The sequence below is a fragment of the Chionomys nivalis genome, chromosome 17 (genome assembly GCF_950005125.1).
Source record: "Chionomys nivalis chromosome 17, mChiNiv1.1, whole genome shotgun sequence".
In the NCBI taxonomy this organism is placed as follows: Eukaryota; Metazoa; Chordata; class Mammalia; order Rodentia; family Cricetidae; genus Chionomys; species Chionomys nivalis.
Genome location: NC_080102.1, coordinates 47,878,693 through 47,896,956, shown reverse-complemented (window position 1 = coordinate 47,896,956; position 18,264 = coordinate 47,878,693). Strand labels below are relative to the sequence as shown.

The window sequence follows — 18,264 nt, the reverse complement described above, 5'->3', positions numbered from 1 at the left end:
AGCCCATGTCAGGCCCAGTGTCTCTGTCTCTGCCTCGGTCTCTCTCTGTGTGTGTCTCTGTCTCTCTCTCTCTCTCTCTCTCTCTCTCTCTCTCTCTCTCTCTTTCTCCTCTGTCTCTGCCTGCTGCACGTGGATCAGGATACAAAGCTCTCCGCTACTGCTCCAGCACCATCCTTGTCTGCTTCCCACCTTGGTGATGATGGGCTAGCCCTCTTAAAGCTGTAAGCAAGCCCCCAATAAAACGCTTTCTTTTATAAGTGTTGCTTTGGTCATGGTGTCTTTTCACAACAGTAGAACAGACACTAAAACATTAGTTTTTGCTTATTTATTCTGATTTTCATTTTTGTCTGTGTTTTGTTGGGTTTCTTCATGTTTCTTGCTTTGTTTTTGTTTCTTTTTATTGAAAAATTCATGTAACATATTCTGATCATGGTTTCCCCTTCCTGAGCCTTTGCCAGATTCTACCGACATCCTCACCCACTCAATTTCATGCCCTTTCTTTCTTTCTGACTCTTTTTAGAAACACACAAACAGGCAAATTTTTAAAACGAGACTGAAATATACACACACAAGTGCACACAGATACAAAACAAAACAGCACCTATAAGAATGGTCTACAAGAGCTAGTTCCAGGACAGGCTCCAAAACCACAGAGAAACCCTGTCTCGAAAAACCAAAAAAAAAAAAAAAAAAAAAAAAAGAATGCAAATCAGAGACCATAATATAAAGCAAAAGACCAAGAAGGTAAAATAATGTGAAGACAGAGCAACATGAGAAAAAGGTTACAAAAATACCATTGAGATCATTTTGTGCTGGCCATCTTCTGCTGGGCATGAAGCCTACCCTTAAGTGTGGTCTATATACCCAATGAAACTCCACTGAAGAAAACTAATTTTTCATTTAGAAGTGGATGCCAATTTTAAAGATAGCTTATTGGTTAGGGATAAGAGCCCATGGTTTGTTTGTTTGTTTGTTTGTTGAGAGAACATGAAGTTTAGTGGCTAAGATAAATGCCACAAGACTACTAACAATTTAGGAGATAAGATTTAGGAATTTAAAAGAGGCCACATAAGTCAACTAGCATCTGAGTGGAGAATGCAGTGCTTCAGAGTCTAAGCACCCCTGATTTTGGAGTCTGGCAGTGATACCTGAGAGGGTGTGGCCATTTGAATAGTGGAGGTCTTATGAATGAAAGTCCACAGGGAAGAAGTTCCAAGGAAGAAGCTAAAGATGGCAAGAAGAGATGATTGATAGAATACAATCCCAAGGAAGCACATGGAGGATGGGGAAGTACAGAGCCCCTGAAGCCCCTAGGAAGGGTGAGAGCTACCATGTGACCAGAAGTGCTTGCCTCCATTTAAAAAGAACTTTCATGGAAAGTGAAAGAGATAAACATAAAGGGGGAATTTTCAGGACCAGAAGAGAGTAGGAAATGTTAATATTGAGGCTTCAGTTGACAAAACGTTTATTGAACACCTCTGAAATAAGTAGATCACTCAGCAGAGAAGAAAATGGGATATACAGTAAGTGTGCTTAGGAACTGAGAGGCTGTAGCAGAACTCCTAGGAGCCCAGGAGCATGGTCTCACAGCTTTACCAGCTCCGAAGTAGTGAAGTATGGATGGTGTTCAGATTAGTTGTATCTGTAGGGCCAATTAAAGTGAAAAGAATTAAGCTCAATTAGGCAGCCTGAGTTAGAGACTTTACTTCATTGTTGGACACAGAAGGAGACATGCTCATCAGCCATAGATGGCAAGAAGCAGGGACAAAGGACAGGAGGGCAAGTGCTATTTGCAATCATTTATGATCATCCTTCATCTAGATGAGCCTGAAAATGCTCTCCTAAGGTCTCTCCCATGTTTTACAGATGCTAGAACTCTTCTTCTGAAAGCAGCGTCCTGATGTGACTATGTAGCTGAATGCAGTGGGTTGACATCTTGGTGAGGACACAGCCAAAATAAGCTGAGTCTAGACATGAGACCATGAAGGAAGAACATTATCACCGATGGATGCTGGAGCAGGGGAACCATTTCCAAAGCCAAAGAGATGCTCTCCTTTATAACTGGAGCTTTTCCCCTGCCCACCAGTTCCCAAATAACCATTCCCAAGGCTTAATATTAATTACAAACTGTTTGGCTGATGGCTCTTTCTTCTTACTGAAATTAACCCATTTCTAATCTTCTGTGTATTGCCACATACCCCGTGACTTACTGGTAAATCTCTGGCATCTTACTCCTCTGGTGGCTACTGGTTTCCCCAGACGTCACCTTCTTTTTCCCTGTATCTTTGCTTGGATTTTCTGCCTGATTCTATTCTGCCTGGCTATAGTCCAAATCAGCCTCTTTATTAACCAATGGTAATGGCACATAATCACAGCACACAAAAGTGTCACTCCTTAAACTCAGGAAGCCCAGGGTTTAGGGAGCCAGCGCCTAGTAACCCTCAGCTAAGCAGTATGGAGCATGCTTAGTTTAAGAGCACAGTTTTAAACGAAAATCTATTAGACACATTTAGAAGGGGTGTGCTTAGGTCAAAGTCATGGAGTGAGTATGTGAATGACAAAACCCATGGACAGAAATGCCCTGAGCACGCTCAGCTTGCACCATTGAGTTTTAGCCACAGGAGGCTTTGGAGGCGGGTGACCAGGAGTAGGCTCTTGAAGGGGCCTGCCCTCTTGGTCACTCATAACCGCATAGAGAAACTCCCCACTACAGTGTACTGGTCCAAAACTCGCTTTGGTGGTTCTGTCTAATGGAGCTTCACGTTAGAAGTCAGGTCTTGTTCATGCCGTCTGGGTACAAAAGGAATTGCCCTGACATTCTGACATTGTGTTAAGCTCTCGCTGTGTGCATTTCACCTATGCTATCCTTCTCACTCTCAGTTTAATGTGTTTATTTGCATATGGTCATGACAGGAGATCTCAAATTTCTAAGAAAAATAATTTTACCTTTCTCCCCCTCTTAAGACATTGAGCAATTTCCAAGTACTTCCAACACAATCGCATTAATTTCTATAGATACATCCCATACCACTAAATTAGTACTTGTTTTTCAGGTGTGACAACGAAACCAGGTTCAAAACAGAAGATGTGCACTGGGCCTACAGCTTCTGCCCCACCCCGTACTCCTGGACAGCGCTCCTGGGCCTGGTCTTATATCTCATCTTCTTCGCACCTGGTAAGTGGATGCTTTGTTACTTTTGCCGTGCGCTGTCCCCTCTTAGAAGAGGCTGGTTACTAGTTGTCATTCCACAGGGGATTTTTACTATAGTTTTAATGATTTACTTCCCAGGAATGGGACCAATGCCCTGGACGGTGAACTCTGAAATCTATCCTCTCTGGGCAAGAAGTACAGGCAATGCATGCTCAGCCGGAATAAACTGGATTTTCAACGTCCTGGTTTCATTGACCTTTTTACACACTGCAGAGTATCTTACATACTATGGTAAGAGCATGGGTTTTTTTTTTAAATGTTCTCTCATTGTTATTTTTGATACTCTGTCCTTAGGTACCCCGTCATTTGTGAGAGGGGCTATGTCATTATATTTTGGCTCTTTGCAAATATCTCTGTATAGCTTTCACCATCTCCAGGGGTTCTGGGAAGTATTTCTAAGAGAAGAGTTCTCTTTTCCTAAACGTCTTGTCTCCAAGAGCTTATATTATCCCCCACAATTCAAACCCTGAACTCCCCACCAACCCTGCCAGGATGGAAGTCCTTACAGCACAGCTCTCAGTCTAACAAGGAAGCAAAGAGACGATGCCAAGACCATGAAGACAGGACTGATGAGATGTCCTTTGGGAGGGATGGAGCCCCACACCTCAGCAGCATTAGAGCACACCTGAATGTAGCTCACCCATGTGGGACACTGTACCACTGAATCGTTTGTGCCATCCAGGACACCTTAGAGCCCAGAACCTACCACTTCCAGAAACAGGGACTTGTCAAAAGCCTCCAAACAAAAATGCATGGAGACTGTGGCTTAAGGAAAACATTGGTAGGTAACAGCGCTTGACAGAACTCCTTTGTGAAGCTACTTCAAACCTATGCTTACTAAAGTCAAAAGATTTTTTTACTGTGTTTTTAACACACACACACACAACTGCCTTGTCTACATGACTTTATAAGCTGTGTTGACATTTGTTAAGTTGGCATAATGTTTAAAGGTGAAATGTAAGTCATTGTTCTCACATCTCCTTAAGACCATGTGGTATATGTGAAATGTGTACTCTTGTCTGGTCCCCTCTGATTCCACCCCACCTGACTTCATCCCATGTTCTGGAAAAGTTTGCTGTCTGTCCCCACCCTTGCCATAGACCAGAAAGACCAACCTGGCCAGGCCTTGATTCATCTGCCTCTTACCAGGGGAATGGGAGAGCAAGCATCATGTTCACCTGTATAAGAAAGACAACTGCAACCAGGTGGTGGTGGTGGTGCACACCTTTAATCCCAGCACTTGGGAGGCAGAGGCAGGAAGATGTCTGTGAGATCGAGGCTAGTCTAGTCTACAGAGCAAGTTCCAGGCACCATAGCTACTGAGAAACCCTGTCTCAAAAAACCAAATCCAAAAAGAAAGAAAAGAAAGAAAGAAGGGAGGGAGGGAGGGAGGGAGGGAGGGAGGGAGGGAGAGAGGGAGGGAGGGAGGGAGTCTCTTCCTGTCATTCTTTCGGTGTGTTGTTTTGCCAGCCAAGATGAGAGATGTTTTCTTCACGTGTTTCACTTCTATGCTTCTTTCTCTTTGACTGGAAATGTAGATGAGCCTAGCCTTCATTCTGCTCTTAGGGAGATGACTTTCCCTCTTGGGTGTCTCTCCTGTGCCTGCTCCTAACTGGGGCTATATTATCTATGAACTCTTAAGCTGTCAGCACTTTGAAGGTATTTCTTCTACTGAAATTGGAAATCATAAAGGAAAAACCATCTAGGAAATATGTAGGGAATAAAAGATGTCATCATGCCTCGTCCACCTAGGCTTGCTGACTTAAGTACAACTTGCTGACTTAAGCGCCTCCAGGTAGTACTTGTGCCTACAGGTGTAATCTTACAGCAAAGTAGAGTCCTCCGGTCTCATAGAACTCCCAGTCTACTGACAAGTAGCAAATGTTGTAGTGTATCAGCTGGAGATGCGCGATGGAAAGGCGGAAGTAAGATGGAAGAGACTAAGGGACAGCTGGAACAGCAGAAGTGCCAGGGTGGTTCTTAACCACACAAATCCAGGGATACTGAGGAGTGGGCATCTGTTGGTCATGTTGTTCCTAGATTAAGTTATTGTTTTTTTTTGTTTTTTTTTTCTGTGTGTGTGTGTGTGTGTGTATGAGTGCCTGCATGGATGCCTGTGATCTGTGCCCGGTGCCCAAAAAGGCCAGAGGAGGTGTCAGATGGCCCAAAACTGGAGTTACAGACAGCTGTGAGCCACCATGTCGGTTCTGGGAGCTGAACCCTGGTCTTCTACCAGAGCAGCCAGTGGTCTTAACCACTAAGCCATCTCTCCAGCCCTGTGGGTTACATCCAATGGGATCTCCCAGATGATTGACTAATGAGAAGGAGAGTTAAGTGAAAGGTTCAGGATGACGTGTAGACAGTGAACAGGAGGAACAGAAGAGGCTCACCATGGGCTCCATCAATCCAGTAACTCAGCAGCAGCATCACTGTACCTGGTCCTGGAAATCTAGATCTCTCCTGACCTTCCCTGCCCCTGAGAAGACAAGACAGATGTGCACGTGTGTGTAGTAATAGACTCCCTGGTTAGAATAATACTAAAGGGAGCGCTGGGGAAAGAGTTGGGAGAGAGCAATTCTCTGCAGCCTGGAGTCTGAGAGCGACTTCTATGAAGAACTTGCCTCTGAACCTGGCCTGTTCTTCAGATTCCTCCAACGTGGTTTGAGTTTTGAACGATTCATTGCGTTATAGTCACAGGACTGGAACACCCAGGGAAGGCAGACTGGCAGACGTCATTGGGTTGCATTCCATGCTCATTAGGCTCGAAGTAGAATCGAGACTCTCCGACTTAAATCCACACAGGGCTGCTCACTGTATTCTTTTCCCCTGCAGGAGCGTTCTTCCTCTATGCTGGGTTTGCAGCGGTGGGACTGCTGTTCGTCTACGGCTGCCTTCCTGAAACCAAAGGGAAAAAATTAGAGGAAATTGAGTCACTCTTTGACAACAGGCTGTGTCCTTGCGGCGCTTCTGACTCCGACGAAGGCAGATACATTGAATACATTCGGGTCAAGGGGAGTAACTACCATCTCTCAGACAACGATGCTTCTGATGTGGAGTAATTTTCAGCTGATGACATTTTAGTCACTGAATCGAGTGTGGGGAGAAGGCCAGCACTCAGACACTGCCCTGCTCACAAGCTGAGTCTCCCCACAGTCCTTCCGAATGACTCCATATTCTAGAAGACTTGATGAGGAACTAAATACAACCATAGTGATGTTTATTTTCACAAGCAGAAATGCTAAAAAAAGAAAACCCACAGATTTTTCTTAAACAAATGTGTATAATCCCTTCCTGAGAGAGTCTAAACATTACTGTTGTACCCAGTGACTTCAGTAGAACCCCTTTCTCCTAAGACCATATACAATTATTAGTAGCAATACAGTCAACGGTAATCTAGGCAGATTATATATGTATATTTATAAAGGATTATTTAAGATGACATAAAGGTATTTAATGCCAAAACAAGGCCTATTGACCCTAAATTTTCATACCAAGTAGTGGCTTTTCTATGATCAATCAGTTGGTACAAAGTGAATTCCATTTAAACACCCATCCACAAACTAAAAAGTTTTGTAAGGACATGGCTGTCCCTCTCTCCTTTCGATTCCAGATGTTGGCTTCTGTCTCCAACACAGATACAATAATTTCTTCAAAGACTGAATACCCAGGATCTTTTGAACACTACCCAAAGCAGGCCCTCTAGGGCTTATTTTCATACTTTTTTGAAGTGGTGATGAGTATATTTGCACAGATAAGCTAGCATGTTTTGATAAGTATATTTTATTGTCAAAGTGAGAAAGAGCAGATTTTTATATACCCCGATCCGTTCGTCTCAGTCGTGTGCACAGATGGAATGCGAGTGTAATGTAGCGTGGTGCCTGGTCACCAGCTGTGCTCCAGGGCCAGTTCAGCCCCCGCCAGACCCTGCGCACTATCATTCCCAGCCTCTTGCTGCTCTGTGCCTTCCTTGGTGTTACATGACAGCTGCTGGCAGACTGGTTTTCTCTTTTTGGGGACTCCAGAGGAAAGGAGGCAGTGGCAGAAACAGTTATTGACATTTAATTTAAGTCCTAGGCCTTCTTTCTCCACATGTTTTATTGGCTCTTCCTCAGGACGGGAGCATACCTCACTACTAATTACGTGTATTTTCCCCCTGAGAACATAAGCCAGTTTTAATTCCGTCTTCTTTTCTCATCCCTAATAATTTGCTACACAACCAAAATTCAGAGCTGTGTCTGTTTCTTTATCTCATATTTGGTTTGGGTTTTTTGTCTGCTCTAAAAATTGAGATTTCTCCTTTGGAAAAGACATGGGTGGATTCTAATGCCGCAGTCAGTAACGGTGGACGGGCCTTTAGACATATCTCTCAAAGTATTTGGTGGTTTCTGTGTTCATTCAATAAAGAATTCCGAATTCTCACCAGCCTACTAAGAGCTGCATGGCACAAGCAAAATTCCTTTGCTACAAAACTCATTTGCAAGTTCTGAAGCTATGGATGATCAAAAGACCAGTTGGGATCATCAGTTTGATGTTTCACACGATGATCTAAACACCTTTATTAAGTTCCATATCCAAGGGATAAAATGGAAAGATTTTTTCCAGCCTCTAAAACATTTATTCTTCTTCTAAAGTCTGACTTACTCTTACCATAATTCCCAAGCTAAGACTCTAGTGAAGGAAATTTATCCTCCGCCTGGCAGAGGTACTTACGGTCACTTCCGTGGCCTACAAATTCTTCAGTCAAAAGAGAAAGTTCTCACTGTTTGGTTGTTTAATGTTATTTTAAAAATTTAATATAGTATTTTGGAAAATTTTCTCTCAAATTAGGTGCTTTGAAATTTATTTATAGAGAACATTAGCACTGATGTTTCTCTAGCACAGAAGATATTATTTAATAGGATGTATTACTTGATATTTCCTATCGCTTAAGAAGTTTCTTAGCTCATTTTACAAGATCAAATGAGCTGTTATGTGGTATAGTTAGTGTATTATGGGAAGAAAACATTGAGTGAAGTTCTCCTTTTGACATGTATTTTTTTCTGATTTGTTCGACTGGTTGCCTCAATTCTTCCCTTCATGGGCCACGTAGCCTTAAGCACACAGGTGTCTGCAGCTGGGCTGACACATGGGACCACATGTGACGCAAAGCGGCCGCCAGTGTGGTTAGTCCTGAAAGCCAGGTGTGATCTGTTCTAGCTGACATAAAACCATGTCCATAAATTAACATAGTAATGGGAAATTGTCCACAAATCTCTCGCCCCATCCTTTCCTCATTTCTGAAAATTATTTGTTATTTATATAGTTACAATATTCCATACTTTTAGATTTAAAATACAAGATAGAGAAACCCATATAAGACTTCTTTATAACTTTTTAAAAGCAGCTCAATACTTGAAGAGGAGCCTTCTGTAATTCAGGTATGCTTTTAGACTTGGTGAGCATTTATAGCACATTAAGAGTTCCATGGTGGAGTTTTTCAGATTTTTATTCTATTAAACACCTTTATGTTTCTAGTGTCTCTGACCAGCACGGTCAACATATATTTCCTAGTATGATTTCTGTGTTATATAATTTGATCTGACACATTAAAATAGACAGTACTTGCCACTGTAATGATCGCTACACCTACTCAGCCACTATGTTAAACATGGCTTTGGATAGAGAGAGAGAAAATTTAAATAAAAGGTATTTCCGGGAGAATGACAGCAGAAACTCTTAAGTAATCTATCAGTGCAACCCACTTTCAGATACAATCTTAGTACTTGCTAGGTCCTCTAAAGTGAGAGATTGGGAAAAGCGCCGTTTTTGTGGATTTCTGCTGTCATTTTAGTTTCTATTCTACGGGGGGGGAAGACCAGGAAAAACAAACTGACACCTTGCCCATTTACTTTATAATAGCAAAGTCAAATCAAAATGCATTGTGGATAATCCTAAATCTTGGGGCAGGGAGGTGATGTTTTAGATAGTGCTCCCCACACTTTAAAGCTGAGTGTAATAACTCTTTCATTTATCAAGGTCAGACTATTTCCCTAACTTGGAGTGAAAGAAATAGATGGTGCAACCAGGCCAAGAGTGCAGGATTCCTGGTACATGCTCTAGGAAACTACACTACATTCTGTCTTACGCTGCAAAGTTATAGGTGAAATTTATAGTTCAAAAGTAGCTACTGCCTATACAAGACTCAGACGTGTTCTCTGAGTTCATATTCTTCATGTCCTTCAGCCTCTGAATTTCTACCAGTCCTAGCTTGATGCACAGTATGTTGGACAGGTTGGACAGGTCCAGGTCCTTCAGTTCTCCAAGGCGAGTACCAATGCTGCCATCTTCTGGGAACTGCAATCAGTTGCAAATGCCAAACGGCGACCTGTTCTTTGTATGCTGTTAGGGAAGAAAGTACTTATGTGCTAATAATCACCAGAGAGTCGCTTTATAAGTATTCATGTTTGGAAATACCAGAAAGTATTTTATCATCGTCAGACTGTGCTTGTGGGTACAGAGCAGTGTGACTCTAAATCTTCACGTGTCCAGCACAGTCTATAGCACTTGAGTATCTGGTCAGCAGGATCTTCAATGCCATTATGGACAGGTAATATTCACGTTTTTGATCATGGGATTGATTTCATCATATTCATATAAACAGAATAAAAAATGGACTGTGTAGATAATCCATATTCAAACTTATGAATCTATACAAAGTTTTTAGATTTTGCTGAATTCAATATTATCCCATTTCACTTAAAATTTAGACAGTATAATGTTAACTCTAGCCAAAGTAGAAATTTATGTCCTCTATACATGTCTAGATTTTCTGGTGGCTCCTATACCATGTCTCACTTGATGTTACAGTACTGTTTGTAATAAATGTTCTAATTTCTACTTAGGAACTCTAAATATACATCTCTATTGAATCACGAGTTTTATGCTTTTAGAGGCGTACGTATTTTGAGCTGTACATTTTAATTTTCTGAGTGCATGTTATATACCGTTTAATACTTGACATATCTTGGCAAATTTAGTCTTTTCATTCCTACCTGTGACATACAGACTATCTCTTGAAAACTGCCATTGTCCCATTTACCAAATCATGCTAGCCTATGCTGTATCAAAAGTATGCTATATTTTATGGAGATTTAGTGATATACATGTAAGTGTTTTTTTAAGTTATTTTATTGAACTTCAATATTTACATAAAGTTACAATCTTTTTTTAAAGAAAGTGTCAGTGCCAGAACCGTATTTAAAAAAATTATCAAATAAAGTCAAGATAACTCAGTCTCTTGTGCTCTTCACTTCTTCACTTCTCATCTGGAATTTCAGCATCTGGCTTACATTGTGAACGCACCACAGGAGCTGTTAACAGAACACTGTTTTTTATTCATTTGGTTTTTATGTTTTGTTTGCATGTGCATGGCTGGTGTCAGTGGAGGCCAGAAGAGGGCATCAGATCCCCTGGAACTGAAGTTACCGATGGTTATGAATGCTGGGAAATGCTCTGAAGAGCAACCATTGTTCTTAACCACTGAGACATCTCTTCAGCCCCCAGACTGTCTTTTCTATCAAAGGGTTGCAAAGGGCAAAAATCTATCAACAATCTATCAATTGTCAAGAAGCCATTTGGCAGATATTCACGTTCCTGCAGCATCAGTACCTGCTGAAATCGCAATCTGTGCTCAGGTTTCCTTTCTCCTGGCAACTGCTTCTCCAGATTAGCCAATCCTGTAAAACTGTGCTGCCAGTCTGACCACTTAGAGGGCAGCACAGTGCACTAGGAATAAAAACTCAGTTGACTCCTTCTGTTGCCTACTTTTTTAACCAAGTGCAGCCAACAACATCTTTCTGCAGAAGTACAACCCACATTTGGGGTTGTGTGGTCATTTTCTTGAGACACCTCCCACCCATTTATTATAGTGTAGCACCTAGCCTGGGGCTCTCTGTGATCAAAGATCTTGAAGACTGACGCCTATCCCTTGTGTGAAGGCTGCTGCTTTGTTTTAGTTGTTCTGAATATGGAGATAATCCCTGGTCCTAAATGTGGAGGAAACAGGAAGGCTAAACCAGCAATGCAGAGGAAAGGTCCCGATGCGAGCATTGGGGCAACGAGGTAACCTGGTACACAAGCCAAAGGTTTAATATAATGGACTGAAGAAAGCTGACTCTCCCTTTCCTGTAGCTCCTCAGCCAGGGGTGGAATCTGACACCTTCCCCACCCTTCCCTGCTGAGATTTGTCTGGCTTGAGCTTGCCTCTGTCTTGTGCATGCTGTCACAATTTCTGTACGTCGTCATGTCTTGAAAACACTGTTTTCTTGAAGTCATCATCTCCATCTCACTCTTACAGTCTTTCTGTCCTCTCCTCTGGCGGTTCCCTGAGTCTTGGTGGGGGTGTAACACATAAGCCTCACTTAGGACTGACTTCTGGTAGGCTTGTCACACTGCAGGGCAGGCCCTGAACCCACAACACACAACCAACTGGATAGGCAGAAACAGAGGATGGAGAGACTCAAAACTCAAACTTGGGTGAGTAGGGAGAGGAGGGTGGGTGTGGGAGGAGTCGGGGACAAATCTGATCAAATGCATTTTATGAAATTCTCAGGAAAATTTTAAGTACTATTAAGTGCTACTAAATATTATTAAGTAAGTACTAAGTCTAAGGTAGATTATTGCTATACATGAAATACTGAGTTCTAAGTAGGATGGAGGAAAATGTCCAGGAAGTTGATTCACAAATTTTTTCCATTAACTTAATTGTTAGACATGTATACCAATAGAATGATATAGGACTCAGATATAAGCTATATATGCATATAAATATATATATGGAAATTTAATTTTTGGCAAAGTTGTCAAAAACATATGCTGGTGAAAAAGATAGCCGTTTTTATAGTAATGGCAACAAATAGTGATAGCAAAACTGAATATCAATCTATAGAAGAATGAAAACAAACCTTTATTTCTCACTGCACAATTCAAAGGAAATCAAAGACCCTGCTTTAAAACCCGAAACACTGAAGCTTTAAAAAGAAAACACAGGAACATTGCTTCAGGACACAGGTACACAGATATAAGCAAGAACTTTCTGCATACAATCCCAATAGCGCAGGAAATAAGGCCAATAATTGGCAAATGACATTAATTACATGAAATTCAAAAGCTTCTGCACAGTGGAAGAAACTGTCACCAGAGTGAACAGATGGGTGAGATGATGGGAGAAAATCTTTGTCAACTCTACTTTATAAGAGGGATTAATATCTAGATAATATAAAGCCCACTGTGAAAAATAAACAAATCCAAATGCCAGTCAATAAATGGGCCAACACTGAACAGACAGTTCTCCAAAGGAAAAAACAAACAAATGACCAGTAAACATTCTTTGGGGTTTTTTGTTTGTTTATATTTGTTGTTGGTTTAGTTTTGGTTTTTCAAGACAGGGTTTATCTGTGTAACCTTGGCAGTCCTGGAACTAGACCAGGTTGGCCTTGAACTCACAGAGATCTGCCTGCCTCTGACTCCCAGGCTCAGGCTCAGTAAACAGTCTTAAAACACCATTTCAGCATCCTTAGTCACCAAGGAAATGCAGGTTAAAAGTGCTTTCAGAGTCCGTCTCCCCCCTGTTAGATCGGCTACCATCAAGACAACAATGCCAACCAATGCTAGAGAGGATACAGAGAAATCAGGAACCTTATTCATTGCTGCAAGTGTAAGCTGATGAAACACTGTGGAGATCAGTGTCGAGACCTCTCAAAATGCTAGAATCAGGACTACCATCTGGGCCTGACACATTACTCCTGGGAGTACAGCTAAAGTCCAAATCTTACCGCAGAAACATTTCACATTCTTGCGTGATTATTGTTGCTTTTTCATAGAAGAAATGGCATGAAATCACCTAGAGGCGCATAAACAGATGCATGGACAAAGAAAGTGTGGCATATAGACATGACAGACTTATATTCAACCACAGAGAAGAATGATGCTATGAGATTTGCTAGGGAATGAATAGAACTGAACAATATTGTATGACATCAGGTAATCAAGGCCAGAAAAACAAATACTGAATGCTCTCTCATATGTGGATCCTAGCTTATAATTGTTTTATATATACACAGGGATGATGTAGTTATGAAGCAAAAAGCCGGGAAAATTAAAAGGAACTCACAACTTAGGGAAAAGAGTCTTTAATGGAGCGTGGTAGAAAAGATAACGGAATACCTGTGGCACGAGAGTGTCCCCAGTGCTGGACACAGATGAGTGCAAGGGAGAATGGGATGAGTGTGGTTGGGGAGGAGCAAAGGTGGGGGACTCAACCACAGCTATTTACATACAATATGCTGTAAGGACATTTGTTTTTGTGCCATTATAAAAAAGGCAACACACCCTTGTGTCACAATTAAAATAAGAAAAGTCACTTTGGGAGTGAGCCTCAGTGTATTCTACATTTCCATTCTACAACAGCATACTTATGCACTATTACTCGATATCCATGGTATCTGTACTCACAAAAGTCCTGCATAAAAAAAAAATGCTGTTTTCTGAGTAAGGAGATTGCTCAGCCATGGGTGATATTTCTATTGAAAACCACAAGTTACAGAACAGAATATGGACCCAAGTCAGGTTATAGTGGTGTCATTTCTGCCACTGACCTATGTCACTTTTTTTTAAACAAGGAGCTTCACAATAGAAAGAGAGAGATATTAGATAGATAGAGATATATGCATAGATAGAGATAGATTAGATGATAGATAGATAGATGATAGATAGATAGATAGATAGATAGATAGATAGATAGATAGATAGATAGATAGATAGATAGAAAGAAAGATAGATAGATAGATAGATAGATAGATAGATAGATAGATAGATAGATAGATGATAGAATGGAAGGAAGGAAGGAAGAGAGAGAGAGAGAGAGAGAAAGAAAAGAAAGAAAGAAAGAAAGAAAGAAAGAAAGAAAGAAAGAAAGAAAGAAAGAAAGAAGAAAAAAAGGAAAGGAAGAAATCTTATGACTACCTTCACTTGAAAAATGTTGCAGCTACATCCTCGAGTAGGGCCACGAGAACTAGATACAAATTACAATGTAGTGGCAAATGTAAAAGCATGAGGATTTTAGTTGAGACCTAAAATGACCAATAATTGCACCCCACAGAAGAACCCAGATTTACTGTTGTAATGGGCACTCCCTGGAATGAGCCCAGCCAGGCTGTAGTGTTTACTGTTTACATGGTCTCTCCTCCCTCCCTCCCTCCCTCCCTCCCTCCCTCCCTCCCTCCCTCCCTTCCTTCTTTCCTTCCTTCCTTCTTTTCTTCCTTTCTCTCTCTTTTCTTTTCTTTTCTTTTTCTTGGTTTTACAAGACAGGGTTTCTCTGCATAACCCTGGCTGTCCTGAAACTCACTTTACCATGCTGGCCTTGAACTCGGAGGTCGGCCTGCTTCTGCCTCCTGAGTGCTGGGATTAAAGGCGTGCACCACTACATCCGGCATCTTTCTTTCTTAATTTTAACTTTTCTTTATTTTTAAATGAGCTTTTTTTTATTTTACAGTTTTATTTTTTAATTACTTGTCTATGTGTGTGTGTTTGCATGTACATGTGAGTGGCGATGCCTGCCGAGGTCAGAAGAAGGCATGGGGTTCCTGTGGAGCTGCAGTTACGGGTGTGTGTGAGCTGCTTATGAGAGTGCTGGGTCTGAACACAGATGCTCTGGAAGGCCGGGAAGTGCCCATAACCGCAGAACCACATCTCAAGACCCCCTCTGTGGCATTCCCTGGATGGGACTGGATTGCCTTATGAGCACTCGTACTCAAATCTGGGTCCTCTGTAAAAACAACAAGGGGTATTAAACAATGGGTCATGTCTCTAGCCAGGTATCATTATTTCGAACAAATTTACTTGTGAGAAAAGTCTAGAAAAACAAAATGAAAATATCTGCATTCCACTTGCTCCATAACTGGCTTCGACTTTCTTTTTGTACTTCTGGGTTTCTGATCTATGTAATTTTCCTTATGTAAGACTGTCTGTTAGCTATGTGGGGGTAGCAAGGAAACTGGCAATAGAGTTCCTGATGTGTTCTGTCTGAGAAAAGATTTCTCATTCAGTTTGGAAGGGCAGCATCTCACGGTGCAGAAGTCTATGTTGGCATTTTTTTAACCAACTAAACCTCCCTCCATTTTTTGTAGGCTTTTATGGTTTCTGAGAAGTCTTTGTTCCGATATAATTAGATGACTCTTCCTTCAGCTCTTTCTGTGGGTGTGCTAGTTAGAATATGATGTGCTGGAATGCAGGGAGGGTTGTTCCTGTTTTGTGTTTGTCCTGCTTGCTGTTCTCTGTATTATCTGAATTGATGGCTTGGTTTGGGACATTAGAAAATTCCAAGTCATTATTTCTTCAAAAATGTCTTGTTTTTTCTTTCTTCTACTTATGGGCTTCCTATTACTGATGTTTTAAACTTTCTGTACTTGTTCCACAACTCCCAGATATTCTGTCCTGCTTCCTCAACCCTTTTCCATTTTTCGTCTTCTTTGGAAGTCTCTAGCTCAGAGATCCTTATATGCCCTGTGTCCAGTTTGCTATTGTGTCCACCAAAGATGTTCTTCCCTTCCAGGGTGGTAGTCTTAAATGCCATCATGTAAGATGTTCTCAGAATTTCCATCTGTGCTCATGCACTAACTACTATCAGTTTGTCTACTGTTTCCATCATGGCTCTTGCATATTAATCATATATGTTTTAAATTCTGAATTTTGCCATTCCAATGTCTCTAACTTATTGGAGTCTGGTTCTAATGGCTGCTCTGACTCTGACTTTAGATTGTTTTGTTGTTATTGCTTGCCTTTTAGTATATCACATGTATATACTAACATGTAATTTAAGTAAAATATATTTTGGAAAGCTATATTGAATATAAAGTCAAATGCATGATAGGTGTCTCTGTTGTGGAATATTATTTGATGCAAATATGTTACATTTGTTTTTCTATGGAGATAATGTAAGGATATGTGTTTAATTATGTGAAGATATGTTGCATCTATTTCATCTTGCCTGCCTAAGGCACCTGATTGGTCTAATGAAGAGCTGAATGACCAATAGCTAGAGTAAGGATAGGTGGGGCAGGCAAGCAGAGAGAATAAAAAGGAGGAAAAATCTGGCTCCAAAGGGAAACTGTGGGCTCCCTCCTTTACAGCACACACACACACACACACACACACACACACAATTTTTTTATTAGCCAACATGCCTAGTGCCTTCTAAGGTTTATTTGGGGAGGAGTCTTGTTTTGCTTTGTTTAACAAATGTGATGTACCAGGTAAAAGAAAATCCAGTGCATATCCTTTAATGAAATGGTATAAAGGGTACAGGGGTATGGGCAATGATCAGGTCTCAGTCCTCTAGTGTGCGTGTGTGTACTACTGAACCATGACTAGATTGTTCCCACAAGTGCCTCTCATCCCTCCTCTCCTCCCCCCCACAAAACTAGATAGATGATTGAACGGGACTGTGAATTTCCCTCCTCAAATGTGGACAATTGAAGGCTGAGGTTGGTTGCAGCTGGGCTTTGGTAAACAGCTTCTCCTGACAGTGGTCCATGTGAAAGGGGCTGCTCTGCTGTCTGCTCTCTGTCAGAAGCATGAAGGGCTATATAAGATATATAGCTAGTATGCTACGCACAAATGAAACTCAGACTTTCTGGAGATCAGAGGAGGGGGTTCATTATAACCGGGTCCCTGGAGGGTTTTCCTTCGCAGTTTTCCAGGTAAGATACTTGTCCAGTTACAGCACAGGAGTGCCCACTCAGACACTGCTTCCTGCAGAGGTTCTGACCCAGCACATCGTGAGTCTCTGTACCTGGGTTGTCACTCCAGTTGATTTCCATACGGCCTTATCTCACATACAGAAGACCCACTGATGTTCATTAGTTCAGCTTGTGCCTTTGAAGACAGAATGTGACATTGAGCTTCTTCTCCATGATGATCACAGCACCATGTCTACCTGACTCCTGCAGTGCTCTATGATGGTAATGAACTCTATGATGGTAATGAGCTCTATGATGGTAATGAACTCTATGATGGTAATGAACTCTATGATGGTAATGAACTCTGAACCCTCTGGAAGTATAATTAACTGGAGCTTAATAAACTCTTCCTTCTATAAGTTAAAAAGATAAAGGCCCAGTCCCATTGGGTGATTAAATAATACAGAACTAAATTTAATGAAACAAGGAAGGCATACTAAAAACAATCATTTATAGACGAAAATGCAAATTTTAAGCAAACCTGCAATGATCTGTTAGTGTTTTCTACAAAGTGGAAAGTTCACTTGCTGGGCCAGGAAGACGGCTGAGGGGAAGAGGCACTTGTCCCCAAGCCCCACAACCTGAATTGCATCCCAGGAGCCCAGCTGGTGGGAGGAAATAACCTCTCCTGAAGTTATCCTCTGACCTCCACCCCCAATAAATAATATAAGAAAATTTAAAGTACATTTAAGATTATAAATCTTCATGAAAAGATTATACATATTATGTGAAAAGATTAAACTGTAGTTTGTACATAACAAGTCAGAGTTTCTCATGTAAATTATTGTCATCAGAGAAGAGAAAAAATGACCTAAAAATGGAAATCATTGTATTTTCTGAATAGATAAATTTATAAATTTATTTACAAATGTCCCTCCAAAATCAAAGCACAGACCAAAAAAGAAAAATATTGAAAATGTGTAATATATTTAGTTAAAATGGAAATCTATTTCCTGTTATTTTGATAACTTTTTTGGAAGGTGACATGTCTATCCCATTTCAAACAATGAGAGAGCTAGCTTGAAATGACATGAGACTTGCAAAACCTCAAAGTCCACCCTGGTGACAAACCTCCTCCAATAAGGCCACACCCAGTCCTTCCTAAATAGTCCCACCAACAGGGGACTAAGGGTTCAAAACTATGAGTCCATGAGGTCATTCTCATTCAGGCCACCAAACCCTGAGCAACAACTTGAATGAGTTTCTAGAGCTTCGTAACAGGGTATTTGTCAGCTAGTTAGTGGTTACTGTAGGGAATATTGTCTCTAATCTTTCCAA

General features: G+C 41.1%; 1 protein-coding gene across 1 annotated transcript in view; it reads left to right on the top strand.

Moving 5' to 3' along the window:
* Positions 1-10,476, top strand: part of Slc2a13 (solute carrier family 2 member 13) — a 305,981-nt gene extending 295,505 nt beyond the window's left edge. The window contains exons 8-10 of the mRNA XM_057792214.1: positions 3,054-3,175; positions 3,290-3,442; positions 6,044-10,476. Coding sequence (XP_057648197.1) covers positions 3,054-3,175; positions 3,290-3,442; positions 6,044-6,270 — 502 coding nt within the window. The 3' untranslated portion in view covers positions 6,271-10,476. The remainder of the gene's footprint in view (positions 1-3,053; positions 3,176-3,289; positions 3,443-6,043) is intronic.
* The last annotated feature ends 7,788 nt before the right edge of the window (positions 10,477-18,264 follow it).